This window comes from Sinocyclocheilus anshuiensis, unplaced genomic scaffold, assembly GCF_001515605.1.
Source record: "Sinocyclocheilus anshuiensis isolate Anshui unplaced genomic scaffold, SAMN03320099.WGS_v1.1 scaffold550, whole genome shotgun sequence".
Taxonomy (NCBI): Eukaryota; Metazoa; Chordata; class Actinopteri; order Cypriniformes; family Cyprinidae; genus Sinocyclocheilus; species Sinocyclocheilus anshuiensis.
Genome location: NW_015544149.1, coordinates 100150 through 115746, shown reverse-complemented (window position 1 = coordinate 115746; position 15597 = coordinate 100150). Strand labels below are relative to the sequence as shown.

General features: G+C 35.3%; 1 protein-coding gene across 3 annotated transcripts; it reads left to right on the top strand.

Annotated features, from left to right (window-relative positions):
- The first annotated feature begins 3524 nt into the window (after positions 1 to 3524).
- LOC107695174 (calcium-binding protein 39-like) lies at positions 3525 to 13835 on the top strand. Of its 3 annotated transcripts, none has more exons than XM_016494993.1 (9): positions 3525 to 3670; positions 7394 to 7550; positions 7657 to 7821; positions 8908 to 9026; positions 9726 to 9894; positions 10023 to 10082; positions 10718 to 10783; positions 11560 to 11703; positions 11815 to 12003. In XM_016494993.1, the coding sequence occupies exons 2-9, from the start codon at positions 7437 to 7439 to the stop codon at positions 12001 to 12003; spliced, it is 1026 nt and encodes a 341-aa protein (XP_016350479.1). In that variant the 5' UTR covers positions 3525 to 3670; positions 7394 to 7436. The 3 variants fall into 3 exon arrangements, with proteins under 3 accessions (XP_016350479.1, XP_016350478.1, XP_016350480.1); XM_016494992.1 differs by having other exon boundaries at positions 3525 to 3672; positions 7398 to 7550; XM_016494994.1 differs by lacking the exon at positions 3525 to 3670 and having other exon boundaries at positions 7437 to 7550; positions 11815 to 13835.
- The last annotated feature ends 1762 nt before the right edge of the window (positions 13836 to 15597 follow it).

Genomic DNA, 15597 nt, shown 5'->3' with positions numbered 1-15597 from the left:
TGGATTTATTTTATATTCCCAACAGTCTTCAAGTATTTTCTTAGTTTGGTGTTCTTGTTTACTACTTTCCAATCTACTCCAATATGCCAGAGATATTTTGTTTCTTGTTATATCTAGTGGTAATTCTTCTGTTGCTATCATTAAGGCAATATTTGGAGTATGTCAAAATGCTCCAGTTCATACTCTTAAAGCTTTAGCCTATATTATATCCAATTTTTTTAGGTTTGTTTTGGCTGCTGCTCTGTATATTATACAACCATAATCAAAAATGGGTCTCAGCATACCTCTATATTAATCATTGTTGTTATCTGCAGCCCATCCACATCCTGATATCCCTCATCAAATTTATAACTTTTATGCTTTTATCATATCATGTTCTCCTCCATGTGTATTTGCTATCAAACTATAATCCTAAGTATTTAAATACTGACACTCTTTCTAATGGATTCCCATATAGGTACAGTTTGATATTTTCAGGAATATTTTTCCTTGAGAAAAACATACAGTTTGATTTACTAACAGATAACTTAAAACCCCATGTTATGGACCATCTTTCCACCTCTGTTATTGGTTTTGAAGAACTTCTGTTATATAATCTATATTTCTTCCCCTTTTCCATAATGTACCATCTTCTGCGTATAAAGCAGCTCCAATTCCTAAATATATTCCATTAAAAACGTCGTTAATCATAATATTAAATAGAATTGGACTAATTACATTTCCTTGCGGTACATATTTTTCCTTGAGAAAATCATACAGTTTGATTTACTAACAGATAACTTAAAACCCCATGTTATGGACCATCTTTCCACCTCTGTTATTGGTTTTGAAGAACTTCTGTTATATAATCTATATTTCTTCCCCTTTTCCATAATGTACCATCTTCTGCGTATAAAGCAGCTCCAATTCCTAAATATATTCCATTAAAAACGTCGTTAATCATAATATTAAATAGAATTGGACTAATTACATTTCCTTGCGGTACTCCACACTTTATGTTGTATGATTCTGACACTTCAGTCGTCGAGCTCTTCTTCTGCGTTCTCCTATGAACGTTTTCGGGGAATTATCACCGCCTGGCACTTGTTATGAATAAGGTACAAATAAATCTGACCTAAACTCTTCAAAATGAAAGACTTTCTTACATTTCTTACATTTTATTTAGATTTTATGTGATGAACATGCAGAGCTGGGTAGTAACTGATTAAATGTAATCTGGATTACGTAAACAGATTCCAAAAATGAAGTACTTGTAATTCAATTAAATTACATTTTAAAATACTTGTAATCAGACTACAGTTACTTTTTTAATGATTACATCATTACATATTATTCACACAATAACAATAAATTATTCATAATTTATTGATTGTCCCTAATTCTTTTTTTTCTTCATCTTTTAAATGTTCCTTTCTAAAATATCCTATTGCTTTATACGTTCAGTAAGTTTTCCAATTTTGTGGACATTCACACAAAGTCACTAGTCAGGTGACACTGGGTGCATGGAGACATTCCCAAACATTTTTTGTCAGCTGAAACTCTTTCACCTAATATATTTACTTGATGTACCCCTGAGATTTGAAAATAAATATTTTAATAATTTAGTATCACATTTGCATGTTCATGGTTCTCTGAGGTTGGTTAATGGTCACATGACATGCAGGTAACCACATGCAATATACAAAATTTTTAGCAAGTGTTTTATTTTGATTGATGTTATTTTAAAATGATTTATTTTAAATTTTAAATTTTTATGATTTAATTAATTATTAGCTTTTCATCAAACTCACAAACCCCTGCAGTTCATTTACGAACTCCAGTTTGGGAAACCTTGAAGGAGTATTGAAATAGTACACTTACAAGTATACTACTAGTACACTGTATAGTACACATGTATACTTGCTACATAAAGTATACTTAATAAAATAAACTTGAAGTATACTACATTTTGGTAAGGGAGTGTAATGTGTAATGCACTTCAAGTTGTTAATTAATGGAATATATTTTCTTACTCTTTATAGGCCTACTTTTATAACAATATGGTACAAGATTATTAAATCAATGTGATATGGATTGTGATATTGTGATATTGATAATGGATTACGTTATACTACAATTTTAGTCATGTAATTTGGAATCAGTAACAGATTACAATTTGTAAGTAATCTACCCAGCTCTGTGAATATGAAACAATTCAAATTAAGATGGCATCTCTCTCTTTAAATGCCGTGTTTAAAATCCTCTTTAAATGCTGCGACCTCACACTTTTTTGCATGTATAGGCACTAGGCAGGTATTTGTTTCAGCAGAAGTTATTTTTAGATTTAGAAGGTATTACGTCTTCGGAGATACAGCTATTATAGAATCACACCTTAACCACATATCCTGTGCGTGGGTCATTTTATAAACAAACATCCTGCTCATCTTTCTGTCTAGAACAAATGCATTGGATCTCTACTGGTCGTTTGTTTAAAGTATATTGTTTAACCATTAGAGGGCGGCAGAGCCAATACCACCTTGCTTTGAAATGAGCAGAGAGAGGTTCTCAATCAGAGGCCCTCCAGGGGGCCTCAGCCTACTTCCAGGTGGTCACAGTAAATGTTAAAATGATAAAAAATTTAGTTATATTAAAATAATCTTAAATGAAATGCTAACTACTAAAACAATACATAATAATATCAAATAAATATTATAAATAAATTACGTTTATTTTACTAATTTGGAATGTCTTTTTTTTTTTTTTTTTGCTTAGGATTTTCTCTGAAAATATTTACAGAGAAATTTAATTTGTAAATTGGATGACAACACCTCAATGTCTACTAAGTGTGCCTGGACAAGATGTAGAGCAAATTAACTTGATTTAAGACTTTATGGACTTTTTTGGATTACAAGATCCAACTCCCTTAATAAATTATTTTGTACTTCATTGTGTTTTATTGGTATATTTTAATTTCATAAAATGTCAGTTTAAAGTCCCCATAAATATTTGGATATTAAAAACATCAAATATACTTAATTTAGCATTTTATCTGTTTAACTTGTGTTATCACATTTGACTTTAGATTAGATTTCTTAGATGTCTTACAATAATTTCCAAGTTATAGTTACTACTTTAAAACTTTAATACTGGGTTTCCTTCACAGTGTATAATTTGTATTAATTCATTCATTCATTCATTCATTCAGTCATTCGTTCGTTCAAATACTGAGATAAACATAAGAATATTAAAAGAAGAAAAATATACAAATAGGCATCTTGATAAGCAATTATCACAGGGCCTACATGCTGTGCATTGTAAATGAATTAATTAAATGATATATTTAAGTCTTTAGATTAGTTTACAGTACTTTTTGCCTTGTTATTTCGTGTTGCTGTTAGTATGAAGGCAGTGACCCATTTATATTTTACAGTAAGTGAGAGTGTGTTTTTGTGATTCCCATTTACATTTGTGAATAAAGAATTTTGTATACCTGAGAGCCTCGGGGCTTTTATTTTGAAATCCGCCTCGCTGCAGGTTTGCGGAAGTCCTCACTGCTGAATACACACATTCATCATACGCATACTCACACGGTTGTCCGCACAAAACAGCCTAAGAAACAACACACCCAAACATAATATTCCAGGACTTACACCGCTATTCACTAGAAAAGGCCGAAGGAGACCCAAATAAGGTGTGATGTTGTTTACTTCTCTTTTCTTGGTTCTTGTTGTGAAACTCAGTGTTGTAAAGTGCATGCGCAGCGGCCTATCACAGCCATCATATGCAAAAACCACAAATGCATTTTCGCACATAGTCTGATTCTGGAGAGATATTAATGGAGGAAAGAGGCTTCGTATCTTTTTGCAGTATGCACAGCCTTCATTTAAAGATAAACAAAGGAAGTGGCTAGAGGCCCGACTTAACAGTTACCTGTTTCCATCACACTGGGCCCCGTTGCGTAAAATTACTGAGGCTGTGTCTCAAACCAAGTGATCAACCTACCCAGGGAGCATTTTTGCCCATCATAGGCATGTTTAAACCAGTGAATCATCATTATTGGAATGATTCTAGGTAGACAGCTGACTAGGTTTAAGACAGCCGGAGTGAAACCTCTCTGTCATTCAGATTGATGAGCAGTTTTGTTTATGGGTTTATATCACAGACGTGGTCTGCAGGTGCATAAGCTTCGCAACTTCTGCTGGTTTGCGTAGATCTTGATGCTGTATGCAGTATGTGTTGATATTAACAGTTTGGATGTGTTCAGAGCTATAAAGTGTTGGTATAATGTATAATTTGTGCAATGCATTGCTGTGGTTTTGATCTTTAATCTTCACTATCATCCACACATATGTTGATCAGTCTCTAATTAATTAAATGAAAAGACTTACAGTTAGGACACAATTATGCATGTTACTGCTTTTTATTAGTTCTCTCCTGAACCTTTTAATAGATACTAAAATATCATTGAACTAGCCTGTATGATCATTTTGAGATTAAATAATTAAATATTTTTACTATTTTCCGGTAAATAATAATATTATTATTTATAAATAGTGTGTATAATAATATTATCAATATTAAGTGTATAAATTGTTTAAAATATCTTTTAAATATGAATATTATTGAAGTAAAAATAATATTAAATAGATTATTTCACAGAATATCACAGCATCATACTAAATGGGGTAAGTTGTCTCAGTGTTAACCTGCTGTTAAACAACCTAAATGTTATATATTAAAATAAATATAGAAATAAACATACTATGCAATATCCAACTACCTTAATAAATGTAAGTTCTGTACGTCACTCTTTGTTGTTTTCATTTGATAAAAAAAAGTTTGACTTTCCATATAAATATATAAAAATCACTTATATTTGATTTTGTGTTTTATCTGTTTATTTTGTTATCCAAGTTTACTTTTGGTTAATTAAACCTTTTTAGTTTCCTTATAATAATTTCCAAGGTATTAATTAAATTGTAAAACTATAATATTTTCTCTTCATCAAACAGATTTATTGATTGATTAATAATATATAATAGACTATCAGAAACTGTAGTAAATAAATTGTATAGAATTACAACATATGAAACACCAACATGAAAAAAATCACTCACAGTAAAAAAAACAAAAAAACTTAACTAGATACTACGATGTAGCCCTTGTGGCATGTGACAACTAGCCCCGGTCTCCCCTGCATATGATTTAGTACAGTATTGTTGATTTTGACAGCAAATCTTATTGTTGGATTTCTGACAGTTTGCAGCAATTTTTACTGGCAATGCACGTATTAACATCAGTTGCAACAACAATAATTGGTGTTAGCATGACATTAATGTGGCTGATCAGACAACCTGTAATTGATCACATGCAACCACTGCATCTCCTGTGAAGTGAGTGTTTAGGTGCATCTGTTTGCATGTAAACTCAGCATGTCTGGCTTCAGGTTTGCGTTGGGGCAGACATGGCGAGTGTGGTCACCAGGTCAAGGATTTGGCTAACTTGCACAAGCTGTGTGGAGATTAACCAGCTGGACGTATGGTTCTGTGACGCACGGATCCCATGAGCTGCCACATGCATTGCAGACAGTATTCAATAATGCGGCAGAATAATAGTTATTATTAATAAAAGTGTAATTGATTGGTTTTGGGGAAGGGTTATGAAAAAACTGCAGGATTTATGAATGACTTGTATTCCGGTCAGTATTTATTGGGTGTCTGTTTCATTTCATATAAAGCATGCTTGGGAAGTCGTGGCCTAATGGTTAGAGAGTCGGACTCATAACCCAAAGGTTGTGGGTTCGAGTCTCGTACCAGCAGGGATTGTAGGTGGGGGGAGTGAATGTACAGCGCTCTCTTCCACCTTCAATACCACGACTGAGGTGCCCTTGAGCAAGGCACCGAACCCCCAACTGCTCCCCGGGTGCTGCAGCATAAATGGCTGCCCACTGCTCCGGGTGTGTGTTCACGGTGTGTGTGTGTTCACTGCTGTGTGTGTGCACTTTGGATGGGTAAATGCAGAGCACTAATTCCGAGTATGGGTCACCATACTTGGCCACATGTCACGTCACGTCATTGAGTTTTACTGCTGTGATCTTTATGGAGGAAGCCAGCATGCAGTCGTGTTCATTGAAGACATTTTTGCTGCACGTTTGCTTTGTCGACTTTGCAGCATTTGAGCTATTCGAGACACCTGTGTGTGTGTTTGAACTGTATGCACCCTACAGTCATTCAGTTAGTGGCACATGGCTACTACAGAGTGTGCATGATGTGTTTCTGTTGTATATGTAGGGTGTGGTTGATGCTGACATTGATGGATTGATCAGTGTGTACATGGTCTGGTTTGTTCAGTGCGAGCCTCGTGTTTGTGCTGATTCTGGATTCCAGTCTTTGACTTTATCTACTCATCTACTTCCTCCTTCCTTACTTCAGTTGAACTTTTGCTTAATTTGATTTGTTACTCATCTTTCTTTATTATTTCGTTTTTTGTTTCTGTTGGTTTGTTTGTTCATTTATATTTTTGCTAGTCAGTGCATTCTCTCAATGGTTTTTCCATTCGTTCATTCTTTAATTTGTTCATTCTTTAGTTAATTCATCTGTTTATTATTTCATTTGCCTTCCTGTAGTCAAAAAATAGTGTGGCGCTGTCGACCACAAGGTCATGGGTTCAATTCCTAGAGAAAGCAAGCACTGATTAAAGGTGTATGTTGAATTTAGTTTAAGTCACTTTGGAAAAAAGATTCTGCCAATTGCATAAATAACATTTTTTTTATTTTTGATTTGTTTGATCTTTAGTTTGTTCATCTGTTTCATTTTTTTGTTCATTTTTTTCATATGATTTTCTGAAATCAGATGTTCATTCATCTGATTTCATTCTTTCATTTATTTTTCCATTTGTTCGTTCATTCTTTCATTTGATTTCCTGATTGTTTGTTAAATTTTTCATGTTTGTTCTTTAGTTCCTTCTTTTATTCCTTATTTCATTCGTTCATTCTTTCATGTTTTCCATTTGTTTATTCATTCATTTAGTTTATTTATCTGTTTATGATTTCATTTGTGCTTTCATTTGTTTGTTCCTCAGTTCAATCAACTGTTTCATGTGTTTTTTGTTTATTCTTTCATTTTGTTTATTTATTCATTCCTTCCTATGTTCATTCTTTGTTTTTGTCATTTTTTTAAATATTTTTTTCTGTTTGTGTGTTCTTTTTTATGGTTTTGTTCTTTAACTTTTTCTTCCGCTTGTTCATTCTTTTATTCATTTTCCTAGTTCATTCTTGCTTTCTGTGACATTGAGAGTTACGTTTTCCTTTTCCTGATTCTAAGTTGGTTGTACATTCTATTATTTGTTATTTTGTTTTGGTTATTCTATTCTTTTGTTTGTTCTTTCTCAGTTAATTTTTGTTTCTCTTTCACAGGTGGGGGCTCTCTGCTACCTGGTTGCCCTGGTAACGTGTTGCCATGCCGTTCCCTTTCGGTAAGTCTCACAAGTGTCCAGCGGACATTGTGAAGAATCTAAAAGACAACATGACCATTCTGGAGAAGCAGGACATTTCAGATAAGAAGGCTGAGAAGGTACTAAAGGCATATGCAGTGTGTAAAGAAATATGCAATGTGTTTGGGCTTGTACTGTGACTATCACCCATTAAAAGCCATTAATGAGAGGGGGGTGTGTCCGCAGGCCTCTGAAGAGGTGTCCAAATCTCTGCTGGCCATGAAGGAGATTCTCTACGGCACCAATGAGAAGGAGCCGCAGACAGAAGCCGTGGCTCAGCTTGCTCAGGAGCTCTACAACAGCAGCCTGCTCAGCATCCTCGTTGCAGATCTGCAGCTCATCGACTTTGAGGTGCTTTTATAGACTTTTATGCAGACACTGTATGCAAAGTATGAGTCAAAACGACCTATGCATGACAAATTATTCACACTGTGATGTGAAGGTCATCAGGGACGCATTTGTAGAGCAAAATACCCCATGAATCCCGGACAACATTAAATGTGCATCTAGTTCTGCAGTTCTTAACCTTTCTTGCTCTGAGGCTGTAATGACAGAGACTAAGAGTGGCAATTTCAATTAGTTTAATTAAACATTTATATAAATCTTATAAATTATATTTGTAATAATAATAATATTGCTTAATTAAAATATAAGTAATTACAGTAATACAATTCTGTAATTACAGAAGGTTCAACGACTAAATGAGTTTGCACTTTTTATTACTAACAAACGCATTTACGCTACTACTTTTGTCATTTTTGATTACAGTTTTCTTTTTAATGGCTATTTCTACCTGATAAAATATTTTAGAGCTTAACATAACTACAACAAATACAGTAATTATAAACATTTTCTTGCTTTTTTAATAATTTATTAAGTTTGCATGACTTTTCCAGGTCTAAATATCACAACATTTTAAATTCCCTTGGCAAGTTTTCCAAGACTATATATGACTATATATTTTAAAGAACGTTTAGTCTCATTTTAAATAATTTTCAGCCAACTGTGCTTGAGCTCCCTAATATTTCTCAACTCTCTGGTTGAGAATCAGTGGTCTAGCCTCATAATTATTTCAACTTCAACTTTGTTTAATAGGCAAGAAACAACCATTCAATTGAAAACAAAACGAAAAACCTCATGCACAAGATGTAACATCTTCCCTGATGTATCCTCATAAGAGATGCTCCCCTCAGTGCCATCTAATCAAAAGTGGCTACTTGTGCAACTGAGAGACGTTAATACTATGTGCATTAACCAGATGTCAATGGCATTCTGTCTTGACTGGCCACTTGTGATCAGATCAGCCGAGATATAGTTATAATACCAGTTTTAAACTGTTTGACATGTTAATTTTATCTCTCAGACTCTCATTTGTAGAAACGCATGCTTGCATTTTTGAGATTTTCAGTAACTATTCTGCATGTTATTTGTGTTTAGGGCAAGAAAGATGTGGCACAGATCTTTAATAATATTCTGAGACGTCAGATCGGCACTCGGACACCTACAGTTGAATACCTGTGCACTCAACAAAATATACTCTTCATGCTCCTTAAAGGGTGAGACACGCGCACAGATATTCTGGAGAATTTTATTTGATTTTTATTCACTAATTTAATATATAACTTGAAATTCTGCAGTTGTCAGATTACTTCGATCTGACTTTTTAAGATTTAGAGGCTGGTGTTTAGATCAAATCTCAACCAGGAAACTGGTTTGGTGACTAATATGAGTTTTTAGAGGTGCTATCTGATCCCAGATTAGTATTTACTCTTAACATAACTTGAGTCAACGTTAGCTGTGCGTATATCAGCAATATCATCTAAAATGTGAATTATTTTGGTAGTTCACTGTCAAATTGTTAATTTTGTAATTATATACTCACCCTAATGTTGTTTCAGACTTTCTGTAGAACACAAGAGCAGATGTTTAGACACACTGATGCTTTTCCGTACAATGGAAGTGAATGGCGACCAAGGGTCAAACTTCGTGAAGCACCCTAAAAGTAGGCCATATGACTTCAGAGAGCTTGAAATGAGTTCTATGGATTACTTTTGTGTTGCTTTTTTTTTTTTTTTTTGGAGCTCGACAACCTCTAGTCACCATTTAGTTTCATTGTATGGAAAGGAACCAGGCAGCATGAACATTAGCATCTCCTTTTGGGTCTATGAAAGAAAGTCAACCATGTTTGGATCAACATGAGAATGTGTGCATGTTGACAAAATCTTTCTGCTGTTGAGTTCCTGTCCTTTTTGTAGTTACGAGTCTCCAGACATCGCTCTGAACTGCGGGATCATGCTGAGGGAATGCATACGGCACGAGCCACTGGCCAAGATCACCCTCTGCTCTGAGCAGTTCTACGATTTCTTCAGATACGTGGAGATGTCCACCTTCGACATCGCCTCGGATGCATTTGCCACCTTTAAAGTTAGTGTTTTTGTAAATGTACAAGCCTTGGGTGTTTGTTTTGTCTGGCTGGCATCTTTGATTATTTCATATTCAGATGAACTGTGTTATGATGTCTGATGAATTCCATTGGTTTGGTTTTCTTCCAGGATTTGCTGACGAGACACAAGGTGCTCAGCGCTGAGTTCCTGGAGCAGCAATATGACAGAGTGAGTCATTGGTTTGGTTTCCGTCATTGTCTGTTGTTTTTGGATCTGTCAGTCATTCTGCAGCGGGTTCTTCTCAGAACTGTTTGTTTGCATTTAATGTGAAAGTCAATACATTTGGAAGTGATTTGAATTTTGAGGGGGTCCAAAGAGTATATGGGCACTTATGTCTGACTTTAAAAATGTCTTAATGAATTAGATTAGAAAATACCAAGAAATACTGCTAGAGCTTTTCTCAGAACTAACTTTACGTCAGCATTTTAGCACAGTGACATTTAATTAACTGCTGTAAAATTGATTTTAGTGGATGTATGAAGTCAGTTCCCCTCATGTTCTTCAGATTAACTGTGGATGGCTTTCAGTAACATTTGGCAACCACGTGTACTTTTGTCATAATTTTGAACAGTATATATATTATTCTTGACATTTAAAATCAAACAAACTAGTTCTTGCTAAGGTTTTTGCTTGGAAAGTGCTATCTTTCTTTAAATAAATGCCACTTAGTTCGATATTTGATCTAATGCAAGTGTGCCATAAGTATGCAAATACTTTTTGAGGCTGCTGTATGAGAAAAAGCCAATCAATTTAATATTTTCTGTGTATCTCTTTCCCCTCTTTTTTCCACTTTTGGTCTGCAGTTCTTTAGTGAATATGAGAAACTTCTTCACTCAGAAAACTATGTGACTAAAAGGCAGTCGCTAAAGGTAAGAAACGGGTTAATTTGTATGTTGTGTGTTGTGGTTGGTTGTGCTTACTTAAAGTACAGTTCGACAGTTTGGGACCACTAAGATTTTTTGGTATTTTTGAAAGAAGTCTCTTCTGCTCACCAAGGCTGCAATTATTGTTGTGGTTGGTTGTGCTTACTTAAAGTACAGTTCGACAGTTTGGGATTTTTTGGTTTTTTTGGTATTTTTGAAAGAAGTCTCTTCTGCTCACCAAGGCTGCAATTATTTGATCAAAAATACAGTAAAAACAGTAAATATTGTGAAATATTATTGCAATTTAAAATAACTATTTCCTATTTTCATATATATTAAAATGTAATTTATTCCTGTGATACAAAGCTGAATTTTCAGCATCATTACTCCAGGCTTCAGTGTCACATGATCCTTCAGAAATCATTCTAAAATGCTAGTTTATTGCTCATTCTTATCACTGTTGAAAATAGTTGTGCTGTTTTTACTTGTTGATTTTTTTTTTTCCAGGATTCTTTGATGAATAGAAAGCTTGAACAGCGTTTTTTGGAAATAGAACTCTTTTGTAACACTATAAATGTCTTTTGATGAATACAAATTTTAATTTCTTATTTCAAAAGTCTAATTTACCCCTAACTTTAAATGGTAGTGTCTATCTATTTGTGTATAGTTGCTGTGGTATGGTACAGCTCTATAATGCATTTAAACTCAATCCTGTGAATGTTTACTGTAGAACACTAGATCTTTATTTTTATGATGTTTTATGTCTTTCCTCTTCCTCTTAGCTTTTGGGAGAGCTGCTTTTGGACAGGCACAACTTCACTATAATGACAAAATACATAAGCAAACCAGAGAACCTCAAACTCATGATGAACCTACTGAGAGACAAGAGCCGCAACATCCAGTTTGAGGCCTTTCATGTATTTAAGGTATGAATTGTCAGCTGAATCTTCCCACTCCAACACTCACCAGTATGCCACCTTCAAGCTTGTCTCGAGTGACAATATTCTGAGCGATAAGGTCTTTCTCTGCGCATTCAGGTGTTTGTGGCCAATCCGAACAAGACCCAGCCCATCCTCGACATCCTGCTGAAGAACCAGACCAAACTCATCGAGTTCCTCAGCAAGTTCCAGAGCGACCGCACCGAGGACGAGCAGTTCAGCGACGAGAAGACCTATCTCATCAAACAGATCCGAGACCTCAAGAGGTCAACCCCGCAGGACGCTTGAGAAGGATCACGATTGTATACAAATGCATAGAGGACGTCTAGACAGTGTTTTAGGCAACGTCTGGATGATGTTTGGCTCTCTGGGACGTTGAGTGGCCGCAGCACTGGCCATGTTTTTGTGTTTTGCAGGAACCGTTAAATGGCATTTGAGCTCAGTGGGTGAGAAATATGGCGACAAGGATGAAAAGTAGTCTTGCTTCGCTGGACATTCAACCTCTCCCCTACAATGTTTTATTCTCACGTTTCAAAAAACGAGCAAAATGAACAGAAAAGACGGATGTAGATGCTGCTGCTTTATTGCACATAAAGAAGGAGGGTTCTGTACCTCATACACAAACATACACTCAAATGGCTCTTGATGCTAATTGGATATTAATGAACTGCAGGAAACATATTCAAATGCACATTTGTGCACATTTTGAGGTTGCATATAGTGAGTGAGTGAACGTGTACATAGGCTTTTTCACCTTTATGGTTGCTATCAGATTCATTTTCAAAGACAGAAATTAGTAAATGTGTTGACTGAGGAGGGTTTAGTTATTGTTAGAGTTGTTGACCCTGATTTAATATGTCTTTTCTTAGTTATTAGTCACTGTGTCGAGTGGGTGTAATGGACAGTTAACTTGTCTGCTTTCTGTGACTATGACTTTAAGATTTGTGCCCTGGCTCCAGTTTTTTTTTTTTTTTTTACTTCTAGTAGTAGTTTTCAGTATAACTAACCCTACTACTCATACCTTTTAGATAGTTTATATGTTAACTTGTCCCTTGTTTGGATAATTGGATGAGTTCATGTTCATGGGTGAGTCTCACAAAAACATGTCTAGGTTACATTTCACCCCAAAATCTAAAGAAAAAAAACAACATATTTGGGGACATAACGAGTCCAATGTGAGATGTTATTATCAGCAGACTAATCTGAAATGGTTGGATGTAGAGAAGCAGCTCAAGCTCATATTAGCACCTAATTGTGGCTGCTGAGAGAACATTTGAGCAGCTACGTCCTTTATGAATGTTTTATGTAGGTTTGTTTTAAGAACAGTGCAGTGCATGATGGGGGTTGTCATTTAATACGTTAAATCTGGTGCAAGAATGAAAAACCACACAAAACTGAAAGTGATTTAGAGGGTTTGGTTGATCATTTTCGAATTATGGTTAGCATTACTGCTTTTACTCACAAGACAGCCGCAATCATCTACTATAAAACCCTTCATTTCTCCCCTAAGCGAAAGCAGGTGTTATTCATAATGTTAACTCTTACTCATTTTCAATGCAGAACTTTACCCGAACTCCCATAAAACATGTTCTGCCGAATGTTTACAGTACTGGTCAGAATAACAGGGATTGACATGTCTATAACAGTATTTTATTTTAGTGAAATGTACAATAAACCTCACGTAGCTTAAAGATGTATTTTTTTTTTCATATTTCAGTCTCAGCATATACTGTTTATATGGTGACGGCGGGCAACTCGTCATAATCTGTGGTTTAGTCTGCATCTGACTGGACTTTTTCATTGGTTGGCACATGTAACAACAGCCGATCACAGTCATCTTGTATGCCTGACATCATAATAACCCAGAGCATTAAGAATTCTGAGAATTAGCAAACTTATCTTGGCATATCAGTGCATGTTTCTTTTTTGCAGCTTTAGATTAAGCATGGACGTCTAACAGATGGGCTGGAAACCTCTTGGCCTGCGGTCTGTTCAATTAAACAGCCCAATGTAGATCTGGCCTGAGTAATAAGACTTGGGCACAGAAGTGGTGGAGTTTCATCTAAAAAGTCAATCAGTAGCCAGACTAACAGTTGGAAATAAAGTTTGGAATAAAATAATTTTGTCTACCGTCTCTTTTCTTTGATTATTCACTAAAATACTAAGGTACAACCATTTTTGGACCTTGTAACAAGGTATACCATTATATTATAACATTACAGCACCTTGTATGTAGATCAGGGGTCGGCATGACGTGCCATTTTTTATTTTTCTGGTTAACCACTGGATAGACTTGGATATATTGCAAAGGATGCAGATGGACCAAAGTGAGAATGAAAAGTTTAATGTAGGTGAGCAGTTTTCATTTCAGAATCATGCTAGTCTAAATTTCCAAAAATGTATTATATATCACTACTATATTATAGAAGTAATTACAGTAAACCTGTACATTATTACTGTATTTTATACTTAAACGTCTTAGCTACTAAAGAAGCACTGTGTTGAAGGAGCAGATGCCACAGGACTGCAATGTGATGGAGCATCACGTAACCATTTCTCCTGTGTTTTTCCCCTTCTCTATCTTACAGCCTCTTACGAAAACTTCAGATGACGCCAACCCTTGAGAGGACTTCAGATGAAGCTGACTCTGAATAAACATACAAAACTGCTACACTTTCCTTGCATTGTAATCAACATGATCACATTATGTAACCATTGCTTTAATTTGTTGTTTCTGTATATATTTAACTTTGGCAGAAGACCACGATGTCATTTATATAGCATACACGGATTTTATCATGGTAAGTTCAGCCTAATATATGTTAACAAGGCAGGTAAGGATAGCTGACCACATTAATCCTCAAATAATAGCAGATTTTATCTTTTAAAAACAACACTGATTTAACTACATATATATACTACGTATAAATGATGTTACGTGTATTTCGTTAATCCCCAACCCCAAATATTAGTGCTAGTGATGTTACGTTCGTGAACGAATCGTTATTTTTGAACAAATCTTTTAGGTGAATGAATCGTTCTCATTCACGTAATCCATTGACTCATAGCAGCGCGGCGCCATTAGCAGCGCATGCGCAGATCAGTGAACCGGGTAGCTCTGTGAACTGTTTCATCCTGTCAAAGAATGATTAAACCTCGAGCCAATAGCCTTCGAGTATGAGATGTGACGGAGCATGTGATTTGTTGAATGTAGTGAACGAATACGCCCTTTACTGAACGAGTTTCTTTTGTATGGGAAGAAATTAGACTCAAAATGATTAATAGATGCATGCAATTATCCATGTACTGCATTCATTTTATACATGTATCTTACTATGCGAATAAAAATGTTTTGTTCTGCATTAATATATCATAAATTGCTCATGCAAAAAGGAATCCATGCATATGTGGATCAGGTGACACGCGTGCATCAATTGACGTCTAGTTTGAGTCGATCTTGTTTGGTTCATTTGGATTTTGAGCAGTGTTGCCAATTTAGCTACTTTGTAACTAGATTTAGCGACTTCCCCGCCCCTTTTGAGACTTTTTTCAAAAGTTTAGGGACAAATATAGCAACTTCTTGGACAAACCTTATCTAAGTTCTCATCTTGCCCACTGATCTACATTCACCTTTATATAGATCAGTGAATTTGCCATTATGATGTCATCTAGTGACATTTAGCTACCAGTTTTAGCTACTTTCAATTAAAAGCAGTTGGCAACACTGGTCAGTTTGTGTTTGTCAGGCCTATGCGTTCTCTACGTGTGTTGGCTCAAGATCCTATTGTGGATTATCTCCTGTGTTTTGTAATTAAAGACTGTTAAATGTTTCCTCGTGACTCCAGCGTGTTCCCTCAACAGCGTGACGTGACAGAAGACCTG

Excerpts from the sequence above, each read along its gene's own strand:
- LOC107695174 (XM_016494994.1), top strand. The coding sequence starts at position 7,437 with ATGCCGTTCCCTTTCGGTAAGTCTCACAAGTGTCCAGCGGACATTGTG. Across the intron at positions 7,551-7,656 it reads CAGATAAGAAGGCTGAGAAG|GCCTCTGAAGAGGTGTCCAA; the intron begins GTACTAAAGGCA and ends GTGTGTCCGCAG. Across the intron at positions 10,083-10,717 it reads TGGAGCAGCAATATGACAGA|TTCTTTAGTGAATATGAGAA; the intron begins GTGAGTCATTGG and ends TTTGGTCTGCAG.